A 12,269-nucleotide genomic window follows, 5' to 3' on the forward strand; every position below is an offset into this window, starting at 1 on the left:
TAGCACTAAAGAGAAAATGATCATAGGACCCCCAATATTCCATCTAACCCAACATATAAGTGCAAATACTTAACGAAGAACACTACAAAACTTTTTAGTCACACAAAAAATTCAAGAAATCAAAACCAACTCAAAGACAGACACAAGATGATATAATACACACACACACCCGCATATATATATATATATATATAAATAAATAGGCATTCAACAGTTAGTTACGACCTAGGCTTTTCCTTCTTCTCTTTGAAGAGTGCCAAAAGAGAAACACCAGACACTTTCACTACCTTAAATCTTACCCCAGGAATATCTCCCACAGCATGCCCCTTTCTCCCGAATCCAGCAATCAACACTTCATCCTGTATATATAATTATATTTTATAACAAAAAGAAAAGGGAAGATGAATCAATGAATAGTTTCAAGAACAAGAAAATTACAACATCCAGAACTCACATTTTCTTCGATGAAATTAAGACAACCATCATTAGGAACAAAGGCGGCAATCTTCTTGCCATTCTTAATGAGCTGCACTCTAGCACATTTACGAATAGCAGAGTTTGGCTGTTTCGCTTCAATGCCTCTGCAATGATTAATAATCAAATCACATATTAAAGGTATAAATCATGAATTCAATGTGAGATGGTATAGAGGATCAAGAAAGTTACATTTTCTCGAGAACAATGCCCTTAGCATGAGATGATCCAGCAAATGGTTTCTTCCATTCATTCCCAAGGTGAGATTTCTTGTAGGCTTTGTCCGCCCATCTTTGCCTTCTCCGGTGAGACTTGAGCTTGCGCCCGGCACCCATACCATGTGTTTTCCTATAAGATGATAAAGAATGGAACCAAGTAATGAAATGTACAATTAAACTAACTATGGTTTTCAAACTCTCATTCCCAAATATAAGCACCCAACACATTATTTTGTCTAAGATAATAAAAAAAATTACATAAAACTGGAAATGCAACTACACACAATGTCTCGAATATTTCTGCTTCAGAAATAGCATGGAGCCTAAAGAATTCGCTTAATATTTAGGAAGCAGATATTCCAATAAAATAAATGATTGTCAGACCCAATTAGGTCCTTAGTAAGGGCCCACGAGCCACGAATGATGAACCCTCTACCACTGTAAACATAACTATTATAAGGATGCCACTAAATAACGCCAATCCCAGACCCAACTGTAACCAGAAACCATAACTCAAACTAAGATAACCAGCTACCTATGCATAGATCTCTGTTTAATAGGGAATCACCTATGCTAAAGTGGTAATTTCTTTAAGTTCATTGTCTTGCATAATCATTTCCATCGCTCAAAAGACACCTAACAACTATGGGGCAGACATCTTACATGTAAATGGCGGTAATATACATAACAATACTATAAAACCACCCAATCATGGAACTAGTCACTTCTCAGAAGAATCACTTCAATTTGCATTATTTTGAAACGTGAAAAGTGGCTTGTTGATATAAGGAATAGAGTTTTTTTTTAAAAATAAAAAATAAAAATGTTGTGGATTTTTGAACTATTTTGGTGTTTTAGATTATTTTGTGAATAATAAAAAACTTGAATACAAAAGAGTTTTAGGTGTTGGATCCAAGCAAACCAAAAAAGTGGAATCACACAAAATACAAGGTCATCAAATCTACAAGACATTAATAAAACCTATGCTGCAATATCAAATCTCGAAGCTATGTGATTTCTCACAACACTAGCTAACTCATAATCAACAAATGACCGCAACCAAAACGTGAATCCATCGTAGGGTCACGAGATAAAGAGATCAACGTCGCACAATTTTGCGCGAAGAATTTCTCCAATAGCACAAAAACAATCAAATTCTACCAAAAAAACTATTGAAGCATCCAATCGACTCGAACAACTCAATTAATTCCTTCGTACCATCCAACATTTAGAAGACACGGAAATGGAACTAAAAAATAAACGCTAGAAGGCAAATCAGCAACGCAAATTTACACCTCACAAAGTAAAAAACACAGAAAAAACTACAGATCAGTGCACATACCCCATTGTCGCAGAATCGAGTAGAACGATCGAACACCGCCAGCAGTCGCTCGAGCGAAGAACGGTACGCTGCGAGAAGAAAACCCTAATCGAGATAAAGAAGCAGAATAAATAAACCTATATATATATTTATATTTGACCTGTTTCAACTAGTATAAAACAACCCAAGTCCATGGCCCATGAATAGGCCCACAAATTCGAGGCCCAACAAAATTGATATTAATAAAAAAATTACATTTTCAAAATTGTTTTCTTTTTCTATAAAACTTTAATGAATATTGGATTTTTTTGGATTGTAGTTACTATATTAAATTAGTATAAAATTTAATTCAATTTAGTGTTGACAAGACTAACACACAATACAATGATAAAATATCATGCGATTCATATTAACATATTAGAATGCTCACAAAATGACAATTCACACAACATATGATATCTCATTACAATTTACACAACATTTAATTAAAACTAATTAATATAGTGTAGTCGCGTAATGGAATGGATTCTTGATCATGTAAGTTGCTCTGGTCCCAGTGATAATGGCAGTGACGGCGGATTTCTACGCTATTAAAAAAAAATAAAAAAACTACATGTTGGATGCCCATTTCTTACGTATTGAGTGACCCAATCCTTACTACCACTTCTCTCAGTTATTGCACAATTTTGTACTCAAGTCTTTAACCAAGAGCACAAACTCCCTCCAAAAGATCGAAAACCGACGAAAAACCCGACTCCCGATTTGACGTATGTTGTAAAAAACATTGCCCGAGTAGTTATCTTTCGCAGTTCATACATCTTCGTCGTCGATAATCAACACTCACTGATGCTAACACAACATTCTTATCAAGCTCAACAAAGCCATCCATGGCTATTACACATTCTTGATTCCTAATCTATTAGGATTACTTTTGTTCCTCCCTTGTTCTGCCAGCGACGCCCTCGCTGCTGTCGCGGCGCTGCTGCTCATCACGGCAGCGTCGAACGGCGAGCAGTCGATCCAGTCCTTGAGGAAATCCTCCTGGCCCCACAGCTCCGGGACCCACACTCGATCTGCGACCTCTAGTCGGTGTCTTTTCAGCCTCTCCCGTCCGGTTTTCTCATCATCCTCCTCTGCTCTCTTGATCATCGTCGTCGCAGATTGCATTTGTTTGTTGGATTCTCGACTCGATTCCCCCCGTTTCAACACCGTCGAATTTGTCGTCAGGTTCTTCGATTCGGGATGGTGAAGAAGGGTGGAGTTTGAAGAACTCTTGTCACGCATGGTTCTTGTTTATTTTCCCTCTACACAATATGAAAAAGGTTCTTCTCTTTGGGTTGTTTGTGTGCATGATTATACTTATATATATATATATATGTGTGTATATATGTGTGTATATGCATATGGGAAGTGAATAGATCATATAGGATATGATGGAATGGAATGGAATGGAAAGAAGGGAAATGGAATGAATGGTTATCAGAAAGTGTTGTTTCACAAAAAAGAGTGAGTGAGAATGACTTTGTGTCCATTTGGGGTTGCGGGGTGGGTGGGTGGGGGTGGGTATCCTTGGATTCCTATATGTGTGGTTTCTTTTTGTGTAGACCCTAGGCCCTATCTAGTGGACATTTGACAAATAATTGTGTGTTTGTGTTTTAGGAGGATTTGAACGAAGTGGAGCAAAGTATCATCTTATCATTGTTGGAAGAACTAGGAGGATTGATTTTGATTTTTTATTTTTTTATGACGCAGAAATTCACAGTAGATAATATTTGATTGCATACTGAATAAATTTTTTGTCGAATGTAATAGCCTATAAACTATGACAACAAAATAAGTCATAATAGGCAAATATTACGCGACAAACAACGACATAATGTGGGGTTGGCTTTGAATTTTGTGTGATTTTAAGTGTTTTTGGGCCTATGTTGATGGGGTGTTTATTTATTTATGTATTTATTAAAGGAATAGAATATTTATGTCTTTTGGTGATGGGAGATGTAAATTTGTCTTGAAGCTTTGTGGGATTGAGATATTTTCATTGCTAATAACACCCTTCATTTACTCAAAACCACAATTTTCTCATTTCTTTTGTGTGAATATTTTTCCTTTCTTTTTTTTTTCATGCTTATTGGCGACTCCCGGGAGCCCAGCTCCCGGTTGATCATCGCCGAATGTTAGAATATGTTTTGGCCGATGATTCTACAAGTATTGCACCTAAGCAATAATGCTAAATGACTAACTATACAAAAGGTTTGCACCTTGAGAAGGATTGTGACGTTTTCCTAAGTGTGTGATGGAGATTAGATCTCGTGATTTTTGTTGTAACATATTGTACCATATTCAATAGTGAATCACCTTTTCTCTTGGAGAAATATGGCTTTGGCAGTGTATTGGTGCGTAGGCGAACATTTTTAGCGTGAAAAATATGATCTTACGAGAATATTTTTTAGGGAAAAAAGATGGACAATCCTAGAGGTGTTTGTTAATGCTCAAGATATTGAAGGAAGGATTTCCATTCAAGATTAATGAGACCATATTAAGTGAAGGTGCTTGACTATGGATAGACAGTGATCAAGTAACATAGAAAAAATATACACAATACATATCATAATTGATCTCAGTCATAAAATTAATTGCAAGTTCATTCACTATTGATCTCTATCACATATCACATATTAACATAATATTAACCGACAACATATGATAATAATACACACATCACTTGCTATTTTAATCTCAATCATAGGAAGGTTTTTGATAGTATATCTAGTAAATAAAATTGGCTTCAAATTTTTTACATCGAATCGAATCAAACTGAATTAACAATTTCCGTGTACTCACGTTATGTTTTTTATGTTCTTACACACTACGGGATTTTCGACTATTTTCATTTGTCCATTTGCTAACTTCTTATTCCGCGCGCACACAAAACTCGATTTTCTTAACAGTGTGGATGGATACTAAGGAGTGTTTGTCCAAACTGATCTAAGTCTCAACGCCAAGAGAGGATTCACAAGCCATACTTATATAGCAAACTAAGAAGAAATATGTAAAAGACTATATATATGCTTTCGGACGTACCGAAGAAGAGGATTAAGCTCTCGGGTATCGGGACCGTCCTTTCTTCTTCAAGAATTCCGGGATCTCGACTGCCCCGCCTTCTAGAAAGAACGAAGATCGTCTACTCAAACTGATATATGAATCGCCCTGATTCGCCTGCATTGTTTTCCGATAAGTGGTGAATAAGAATTCGAAGAAAGTGTCATCTGGAGGATCCAGCAAATAATTTTTACCTGGAAATGTCTTTTTTCGCTATCCACTTGTCGTTTGAATCCCGTGGCGATCAGTGTAATGCTGACCTGAATGCATCAATATGTTGATCAGGTGAGTCGGGATTGGATTAGATGAGAAGACGAACTTACTTGACCGCTCAGAGAAGGATCGACCACAGCGCCAAAGATTAAGTTGGCGCTTGGATCGACCAGATCGTATATAACCTCAGCTGCAGCATTCACCTGCCGTTTCAGAATTTAGCGACGCAGTTTTGAAGAATGTTGGATTTTTATTAAGACGGGGAACTAAATAAGTATAATCGATTCAAATGAGCTAAAGTTGCGAAAGAAAAACTGACCTCAAACAATGTAAGATCACTTCCGCCTGTGATGTTCCAAACGATCCCGGTGGCGCGATCTATGCCGATATCAAGTAGAGGGGATTGAATCGCATTCAAGGCAGCATCTTTCGCACGGGTTTTTCCTGCGAGTCGACACAGCATTGTCGTTGTCGAGTAAGGAAGCGAAAATGGAGCTGAAGAACCAAGCTTGAGTCGACAGTACCTGTGGCAGTTCCGATTCCCATCAGCGAAGATCCGGCGTTAGCCATAATAGCCCTCACATCGGCAAAATCAACGTTTACCAGCCCCGGGATCTGAAGGAAAAGCAGATCAATCAAGAACTCGACTTCAGGACTCGATCCCTCCACGGACGAGATATAAATCAATTGATCGGCCATACCATACCATACCGTGATTATATCAGAGATACCGCGAACACCTTGTCGAAGAATATCATCGGCAAGATTGAACGCTTCTGTCACCGGCGTCGATGGCGAAACTGCCGTCAACAGCTTGTCGTTGGGAATCACTATAAGAGTGTCGACATTTTCTCTTAAAGATGCAATCCCTTCTTGAGCTTGAATCGCTCTTCTCCGACCCTCGAAAGAGAATGGTGTCGTGACTATCCCGACGGTCAGAATACCCATTGCTTTCGCTATCCCGGCTATTATCGGAGCTGCGCCAGTCCCCGTCCCCCCGCCCATTCCAGCCTGCAAAATTGTATGTAAGTTACCAGAAAGGGTCGAATGATCATAGAATTGAGGCTCGAGTTCGATCCTAAAGCTCTTTTTATCGAACTTGAGCTTAACTCGATTAAAATTTGAGTCAGATTTGATGAAATGCAGGAGTTAGAGAGCTTACAGTGACGAAAACCATGTCGGCTCCATAAACTGCATCCTTAATAGCTTCTTTGCTCTCATTAGCAGCATTCATCCCGATGTCGGGATTCCCACCGGCACCGAGCCCTCTGGTCAGTTCTTGCCCGATCTGCAAGCGATAATCAGGGAAGACAGGCGACATCTTCATGGCTTGGACATCAGTGTTAACTATCCAGAACTCAACTCCTTTCATTTCACTTTCAATCATTCGGTTAACTGCGTTCGAGCCGCCGCCTCCGACCCCGACGACCTTGATCTTCGCTTCATTACTGCCGTCTGAGCTCAACGAATCTCTCGAGCTCACTGGAGTCGAACTTGAATTGGCTTCGCTTCTAAGCGTCGGGATTTCGGGTTGTAGGTGTAGAAAAGGATCCCTGCTATGAGACTGATTGACGGCGTGGGAGCTTGACGAACATCTCGAATGTGAGAAACTCGAAATACATTTATCACCAGGACACCACCCGATCCTTTCGTCGACCACTTTTGCATTCGACGATCTCAGAATATCCGGTGGCCGGAAATAGGAGGATGTCCAAGTAGCCATGAATGAAGACCAGAAGATATTCAAAAAGCCAATCTCAAGTTTAACAATGTGATCGCAGACAACAGCAGCAGCAAAGAGGACAAAATATCCCTATCAACAATGCCTGTCGATGTTGAGAAGAACTTAATCAAAATATCAAATTATCGAAATCGAATGCAGACCACCCATAGAAAAGTGAGATTTCAAATTTAAGCTACTTAACCTGGAAGACGACGACGTTTTGATAGTCCGTTAGGTTAAAACTGTAAGTGTATTAAAGCTGTCGAAATCCTGCCGGAAATGGCGGCAACAGGGAAGAGCTTCAGCTTCATAATTTGTTGCTGTGTTCAGCACATTCATTAGAAAAGGATAGCAAAGAAAATGGATATAATATCTCCAGGGTTCACAAAATCACACAAGTCATCATCTTCAACAGAATTACCAAAGAACAAAACTAAAAATAATAAATAATTAAAATAAATAATAAATCATTACCATTTGGTGGGCTTGATGGTGACTCTTATCATCCAGAGCTTGTATTGATTGGCTAGTTCAGATTCCCCTTTTCTTGCTCTACCTGTACATCACTACAACATATATATATATATATATATATACACACACATATGCATCTAAATAATAATAATAATAATAATACTAATAAGATGGCTTTATTTTATAGCAGAAGTTCTTGTCTTCTTCTAAGCTAACAACCTTAAAAAAAACAACAACAATCTGCAGATTCTTTCAAGAACTATTCCTAGCTCTTGCAAGATGTCTGTCTATTTAATATAAAGCTGAAGAATGAAATGAAGCAGTGGGAGGTATGATCATTAATGGCTTTTAGGTGTGATAAGAGATTGAATGATGTTTTCGGGCATTTTTCCGAAGCAAGGGAAGCTGTGGCCGCGGCCAGTTAATTCGTGGTACTGAATCCATGGCAGCTGACTGACAATGTGGCGCTGAAGTATGACAGGGACGAGGAGATCCTCGTCTCCCTGCCATAGGTGCGCTTTGGGGCCTTCGTTTTCTGGGAATGGATTCTTCAGCTCCATGGGGTCGAATTCCCATGTGCCGAAGTGAACTGCTAGATCGCGGTGGATGGAGTTGTACTCTCCTTGTTGTCTTATATGCCCCTGTTCATACCCAATCGAATGTATGGATTAATGAGATTGAGTAACATAATGTACAGAAGTATGTATGATCCTACATATAGCTTGAATACAAAGAAGTGTTCGAAAAAATTTGAAATCAAAGATTTGTATTGTCTTAACTTTCACAATTCTTTGTAAATATGTATTACTCAACTTAACAAAACATACATTTAAAAACTATCTCTTACTCAATACATCATTCTCATTTTATCAAACGTACAACAATACATTTTCTCCTACAGTGACGTTTCTCTATTGTATTTCTCAATTGGATTCTTTAATTATCATTTTACTATAGGTTTATTCTTTTTACCAATCGTGCCCTTAATTCTGAGGCAAAATGATAATTTAAATCGAATTTTTCGAAGCAACTATAATGCATGTTCAAGAATTTAAGAAGATCCAAAGTACCTGGAATAGATGTCTGTGAGAAGCACGGCTCGCCATAACCTCTAGGTCGTGGGGAGAAAAAACTTTAGGAAGTAACTCCGGTCTTAAAGCAACAAGGCTCAAAGGAGGAAACAGTTTTTGAGTGTTCCACCAGTAGACAAGCCATGGCATATGGTGAGCAACACTTAGAGCCCACTGATCCTGTGGAAGCAACTTCTTGTATACTTCTCCCGTCAAGTTTGAAGGAAGGCTCGGCCACCAATAATTCACGACAGGCGCAAGTAGAGCTATTCCGGCCAATCTGTTTCGACGTAATTATAAACATTAATCGCCAGAAAATAGCTTAAAAATGGAATGAACACATAATGCAGCTGGATTTCGACAATGGATGTACCTGTGAGGGATGTACTTGAGGCATGTCCAGGCGACCTGCCCGCCCATGGAAAACCCAATGATGTAGAATTTAGATCCTAATCCCAACTGATCAGCGAGCTCCTCAATATCAAGAGCAGTGCTTTTGATTGATAGTTTCGGGTTGGGATCACTCTCGCCATAGCCAGGCCTGTCGAAGGAGAGAATGTAGAGTCCATGGCTTTGGATAAATTCCTACAAAAACAAACATTGTTAGAACATATAAACTCTGCATTTGCCTATGGAGAAAGTCTGTTGGAAGTTCGACTACCTCGGGAAGATTTCCTGTTAGACATAAAGCATCATGCCTACATGAATCGAATCCATGAATAAACACAATTTTGTGCTTTGCATTTTCCCTTGGAACACCGAACTCTCTGTAAGCCAGGTGCCGCCCGTCCTTGAGCTGTATTCTCGGCCCTGTAATTGGAGGGCCGTCTTTGGAGCCACATGTCTTGTGTGGAGGAGGAAGTGCTGTCTGATAACCCCAAGCCAGCAAACCAACAACGAAAACGAGCAGAACTTTTTTGACGATCCCTGAAAATATTTCGATTCAATTGTTCGTAAGCAAGTGAAGCTTTACTCGCGTGAAGTCCTTCAATAATGACATGTTGCGGACACTGGAAAATCAAGAAAATTAAAAGAACACACAAGAAAGCAAGGATTTGTCGACCCAGTTCGATCACAATAATATATGGGCGGCCAAGTCAAGTATTTTCATGTGTTTTCAAGTGTGAATTATAGAGTACATCAAATATCGATAAATGTTAAATAGAGCTGTTAAACGAACCAAATCGTTTGTAAACTTGGCTTGGTTTAAGCTCATTCGCAAATATAAATGAGCCGAGCTGAATAACATAAATAAGCTTGTTTTATATGTACGAACGAGCCCAAGTTGTGGTCAGAAACGTTCGTTAAAAAATAAAATATCATTGCTATCCAAACGAGACTCGAACGAGCTTATTCAACTCTAATACGAACATGAGCTCGAACATTAAAATTGCTTACGAAACAATCTCGAACAATATAAACGAGCTCGGACACTCAATAACTAACCTGAACCTTGTTCGCCAATATTATTAACGAAGTAATACAAACACTTCTTGCTTTCTGTTCATTTTTATTGCTTTTTTTGTTAGATTAATACTTACTTTTCTATCTTCCTATTCCAGTCTGTTGGCATCACTTTTATCACTTTCCTTCTTAATAAGTTATCCAAAATCTTTCAACGAAATTATTACTGCTTTGAGTATTTTTCATTGTTATTTTTTCTTCTTCAGAGTCTTTAAGCAAATATTTTTCTATATTTGCCCGTCATTTCGATTAAATCAAACATGGATCCAAGAAGCCGGAAAGACAACACTCAATAAACTAGCTATATTACAGTTATGCAATTGAAGAATTTGTTGATGATCCAAATATCAAACACTGAGTTTCACTCAATGATCCTCTGTACAAACATCCTTTCACTCAATAAACAAGTCCAGCTTTACTCACATGAATTCCTTCAATGAAAGATCAATTTAACAACAAAAGTCAACTAGTTATTCTGCAATCACCGCTGCAATTGAGGTTTAACTTTTAAGTAAGACTCTATCAAAACTACAGATACCAGACACAAAATCACTCAATATGCCTACGTAGGAAGATCCTATTTGTCAATTACCAGTGATTACGGCAGAAACATACGTCCGCATATGTCAAATACATGAAATTCAGCAAGGAAACAAATCCTAGCCGTCGACAACACAATCGAGAGATTCAAAATCGAAGTCGAAACCACAAACTTCGGCCATATTTCACTCAACGAGAATTCTCAACATCACCAGCAGCAATCAGCATTCATATAAACACCACATTCACCAGCAGCAATCAGCATTCATATAAACACCACATTTCAAACAGCCGTAAGGCGAGAAAGGAGTGAAAGAGATTCAAATCGCACCTGATATTCTCGACGGAGTAGCTGGATTTGATCGTCGCGTATGAGCTCTAGCAGACGCTGCCGAAATCCTCTTGGTAGTTCCAGTCGCCATTTTGAGATCCACAAAAGAGTGTGAATCAAACCCGAAACAAATGGTTGGATCTGATTCGAATGCCCTGCAGAGATTAAGAAATTATATTAAAAACAAAAAAAACAAAAAAAACACGTGGGCTGGTCAAACATCAATTTAAGAAATGATTATTATAACTAATTACAGATTAGTACTCCCTCAGGTTGTGGCCGTATTTCTAATTTTTCCATTTTAAAGTAGTACTTTTCAAATTTTGAGAAGTGAGATCTGCTTATAATCTTTTAATTCTATCTTTTTATATTAGGTTTTGAAAAATTGTATAATATATAAAATAATATTTATGCTGAATTATATAATATATTTATTTTATTTTGTTATGGAAAATCAAATGTATATATTTTTTTTTATGAAAGAACATCTAATAAAAAATTCAATTACTTTTAATAAAATTTATTCAATTTGACTATTTTTTAATGAATGTTTTCTTATATTAGGAATATAAAATTATATAGTCAAGGAAGGGAATAGATGTAACTCACAACTCACAAGTGTCTTATACATACACACGGCGGCTATTAGCTAGTGAATTACTGTTGGTCCAATTCATTATTTCTATTTCTATAAATATAATTATACATTTTTATTATATTTTAAAAATTTATAATTTATAATTTATAATTTTAATTAAATTATTTAATTATTTTTATTATATTATAATTATTTTTTAGTTCAGCAACAAGAACATTATTTGTTTTTTTGCATGTAAATGTTTTAATATTAGTATTATATTGATTTATAATAATTAAAAAAAAATAGTATGATATGATATAAAAGTAATAATATTTTTGTTATATATTGTAAGTTGTAAGAGTATTTATTAGGTTAGATAAATAATATAATTACTAATTTAAGAAATTGTATCCTTATTCTGGAACAAAAAAATAGAAAATGATATTTTTTCTATGGGACTGATGGAGTATATTTTTTAATTACTTACTAATTACACAATATATAAAACTAGTGGACAAATTAAGTGGACAGCTGGAGTATAAAACTAAAACAAATTATGCTATAATGATAGATAACTCATCATTTATACTTAATTCATCCACACATAAAAGTATACAATTATTTTTGATGCGGTATTTAAAAAATAATACTCTCTCCGCCCATGGATAAAGTAAACATTTACTTTTGGCGCGGTGTTTAAGAAATAATAGTATTTTAATTATAACGGGTGGTTAAAAGTAGTGTAATGATATTTTTGCC

At 37.0% G+C, this 12,269-nt stretch overlaps 4 protein-coding genes across 5 annotated transcripts; all 4 read right to left on the reverse strand.

The window, feature by feature from the left end:
- On the reverse strand, positions 1-2,146 carry LOC127239539 (40S ribosomal protein S23). Its single transcript, XM_051257738.1, has 4 exons — positions 2,035-2,146; positions 667-822; positions 455-581; positions 1-359 (listed from the first exon to the last, which is right to left on the reverse strand). Exons 1-4 carry the CDS (start codon positions 2,037-2,039, stop codon positions 219-221), a joined length of 429 nt encoding a protein of 142 aa, XP_051113695.1. The 5' UTR covers positions 2,040-2,146; the 3' UTR covers positions 1-218.
- A 240-nt stretch (positions 2,147-2,386) lies between these two features.
- LOC127239691 (protein BIC1-like) lies at positions 2,387-3,498 on the reverse strand. The gene has a single exon (XM_051257951.1). The coding sequence runs from the start codon at positions 3,295-3,297 to the stop codon at positions 2,908-2,910; it is 390 nt and encodes a 129-aa protein (XP_051113908.1). The 5' UTR covers positions 3,298-3,498; the 3' UTR covers positions 2,387-2,907.
- A 1,142-nt stretch (positions 3,499-4,640) lies between these two features.
- On the reverse strand, positions 4,641-7,657 carry LOC127239687 (cell division protein FtsZ homolog 2-2, chloroplastic-like). 2 transcript variants are annotated; one of them, XM_051257947.1, is made up of 9 exons: positions 7,526-7,657; positions 7,254-7,371; positions 6,491-7,154; positions 6,040-6,339; positions 5,853-5,943; positions 5,648-5,772; positions 5,439-5,531; positions 5,310-5,375; positions 4,641-5,232 (listed from the first exon to the last, which is right to left on the reverse strand). In XM_051257947.1, the coding sequence occupies exons 3-9, from the start codon at positions 7,049-7,051 to the stop codon at positions 5,110-5,112; spliced, it is 1,359 nt and encodes a 452-aa protein (XP_051113904.1). In that variant the 5' UTR covers positions 7,052-7,154; positions 7,254-7,371; positions 7,526-7,657; the 3' UTR covers positions 4,641-5,109. The 2 variants fall into 2 exon arrangements, with proteins under 2 accessions (XP_051113904.1, XP_051113903.1); XM_051257946.1 differs by lacking the exon at positions 7,526-7,657 and having other exon boundaries at positions 7,254-7,451.
- Positions 7,658-7,682: 25 nt separating this feature from the next.
- On the reverse strand, positions 7,683-11,080 carry LOC127239688 (uncharacterized). The gene is made up of 5 exons (XM_051257948.1): positions 10,931-11,080; positions 9,257-9,522; positions 8,969-9,180; positions 8,596-8,875; positions 7,683-8,166 (listed from the first exon to the last, which is right to left on the reverse strand). The coding sequence occupies exons 1-5, from the start codon at positions 11,019-11,021 to the stop codon at positions 7,864-7,866; spliced, it is 1,152 nt and encodes a 383-aa protein (XP_051113905.1). The 5' UTR covers positions 11,022-11,080; the 3' UTR covers positions 7,683-7,863.
- Positions 11,081-12,269: the final 1,189 nt, after the last annotated feature.

The sequence above is a fragment of the Andrographis paniculata genome, unplaced genomic scaffold (genome assembly GCF_009805555.1).
Source record: "Andrographis paniculata isolate CXL003 unplaced genomic scaffold, ASM980555v1 Contig78END, whole genome shotgun sequence".
Lineage (NCBI taxonomy): Eukaryota > Viridiplantae > Streptophyta > Magnoliopsida > Lamiales > Acanthaceae > Andrographis > Andrographis paniculata.

Bases quoted from the DNA above. Each gene is read 5' to 3' on its own strand.
- LOC127239691 (XM_051257951.1), bottom strand. From the start codon at position 3,297: ATGCGTGACAAGAGTTCTTCAAACTCCACCCTTCTTCACCATCCCGAA.
- LOC127239687 (XM_051257947.1), bottom strand. From the start codon at position 7,051: ATGGCTACTTGGACATCCTCCTATTTCCGGCCACCGGATATTCTGAGA. The intron at 6,340-6,490 runs GTAAGCTCTCTA...ACAATTTTGCAG, and splicing joins CCGACATGGTTTTCGTCACT to GCTGGAATGGGCGGGGGGAC. The intron at 5,376-5,438 runs GTAAGTTCGTCT...TGATGCATTCAG, and splicing joins ATCCTTCTCTGAGCGGTCAA to GTCAGCATTACACTGATCGC.
- LOC127239539 (XM_051257738.1), bottom strand. The intron at 582-666 runs GTAACTTTCTTG...TAATCATTGCAG, and splicing joins GGCATTGTTCTCGAGAAAAT to AGGCATTGAAGCGAAACAGC. The intron at 360-454 runs GTGAGTTCTGGA...TTATATATACAG, and splicing joins TTAATTTCATCGAAGAAAAT to GATGAAGTGTTGATTGCTGG.
- LOC127239688 (XM_051257948.1), bottom strand. From the start codon at position 11,021: ATGGCGACTGGAACTACCAAGAGGATTTCGGCAGCGTCTGCTAGAGCT. The intron at 9,181-9,256 runs GTAGTCGAACTT...TTGTTTTTGTAG, and splicing joins TAACAGGAAATCTTCCCGAG to GAATTTATCCAAAGCCATGG. The intron at 8,167-8,595 runs GTACTTTGGATC...GGGTATGAACAG, and splicing joins CTCACAGACATCTATTCCAG to GGGCATATAAGACAACAAGG.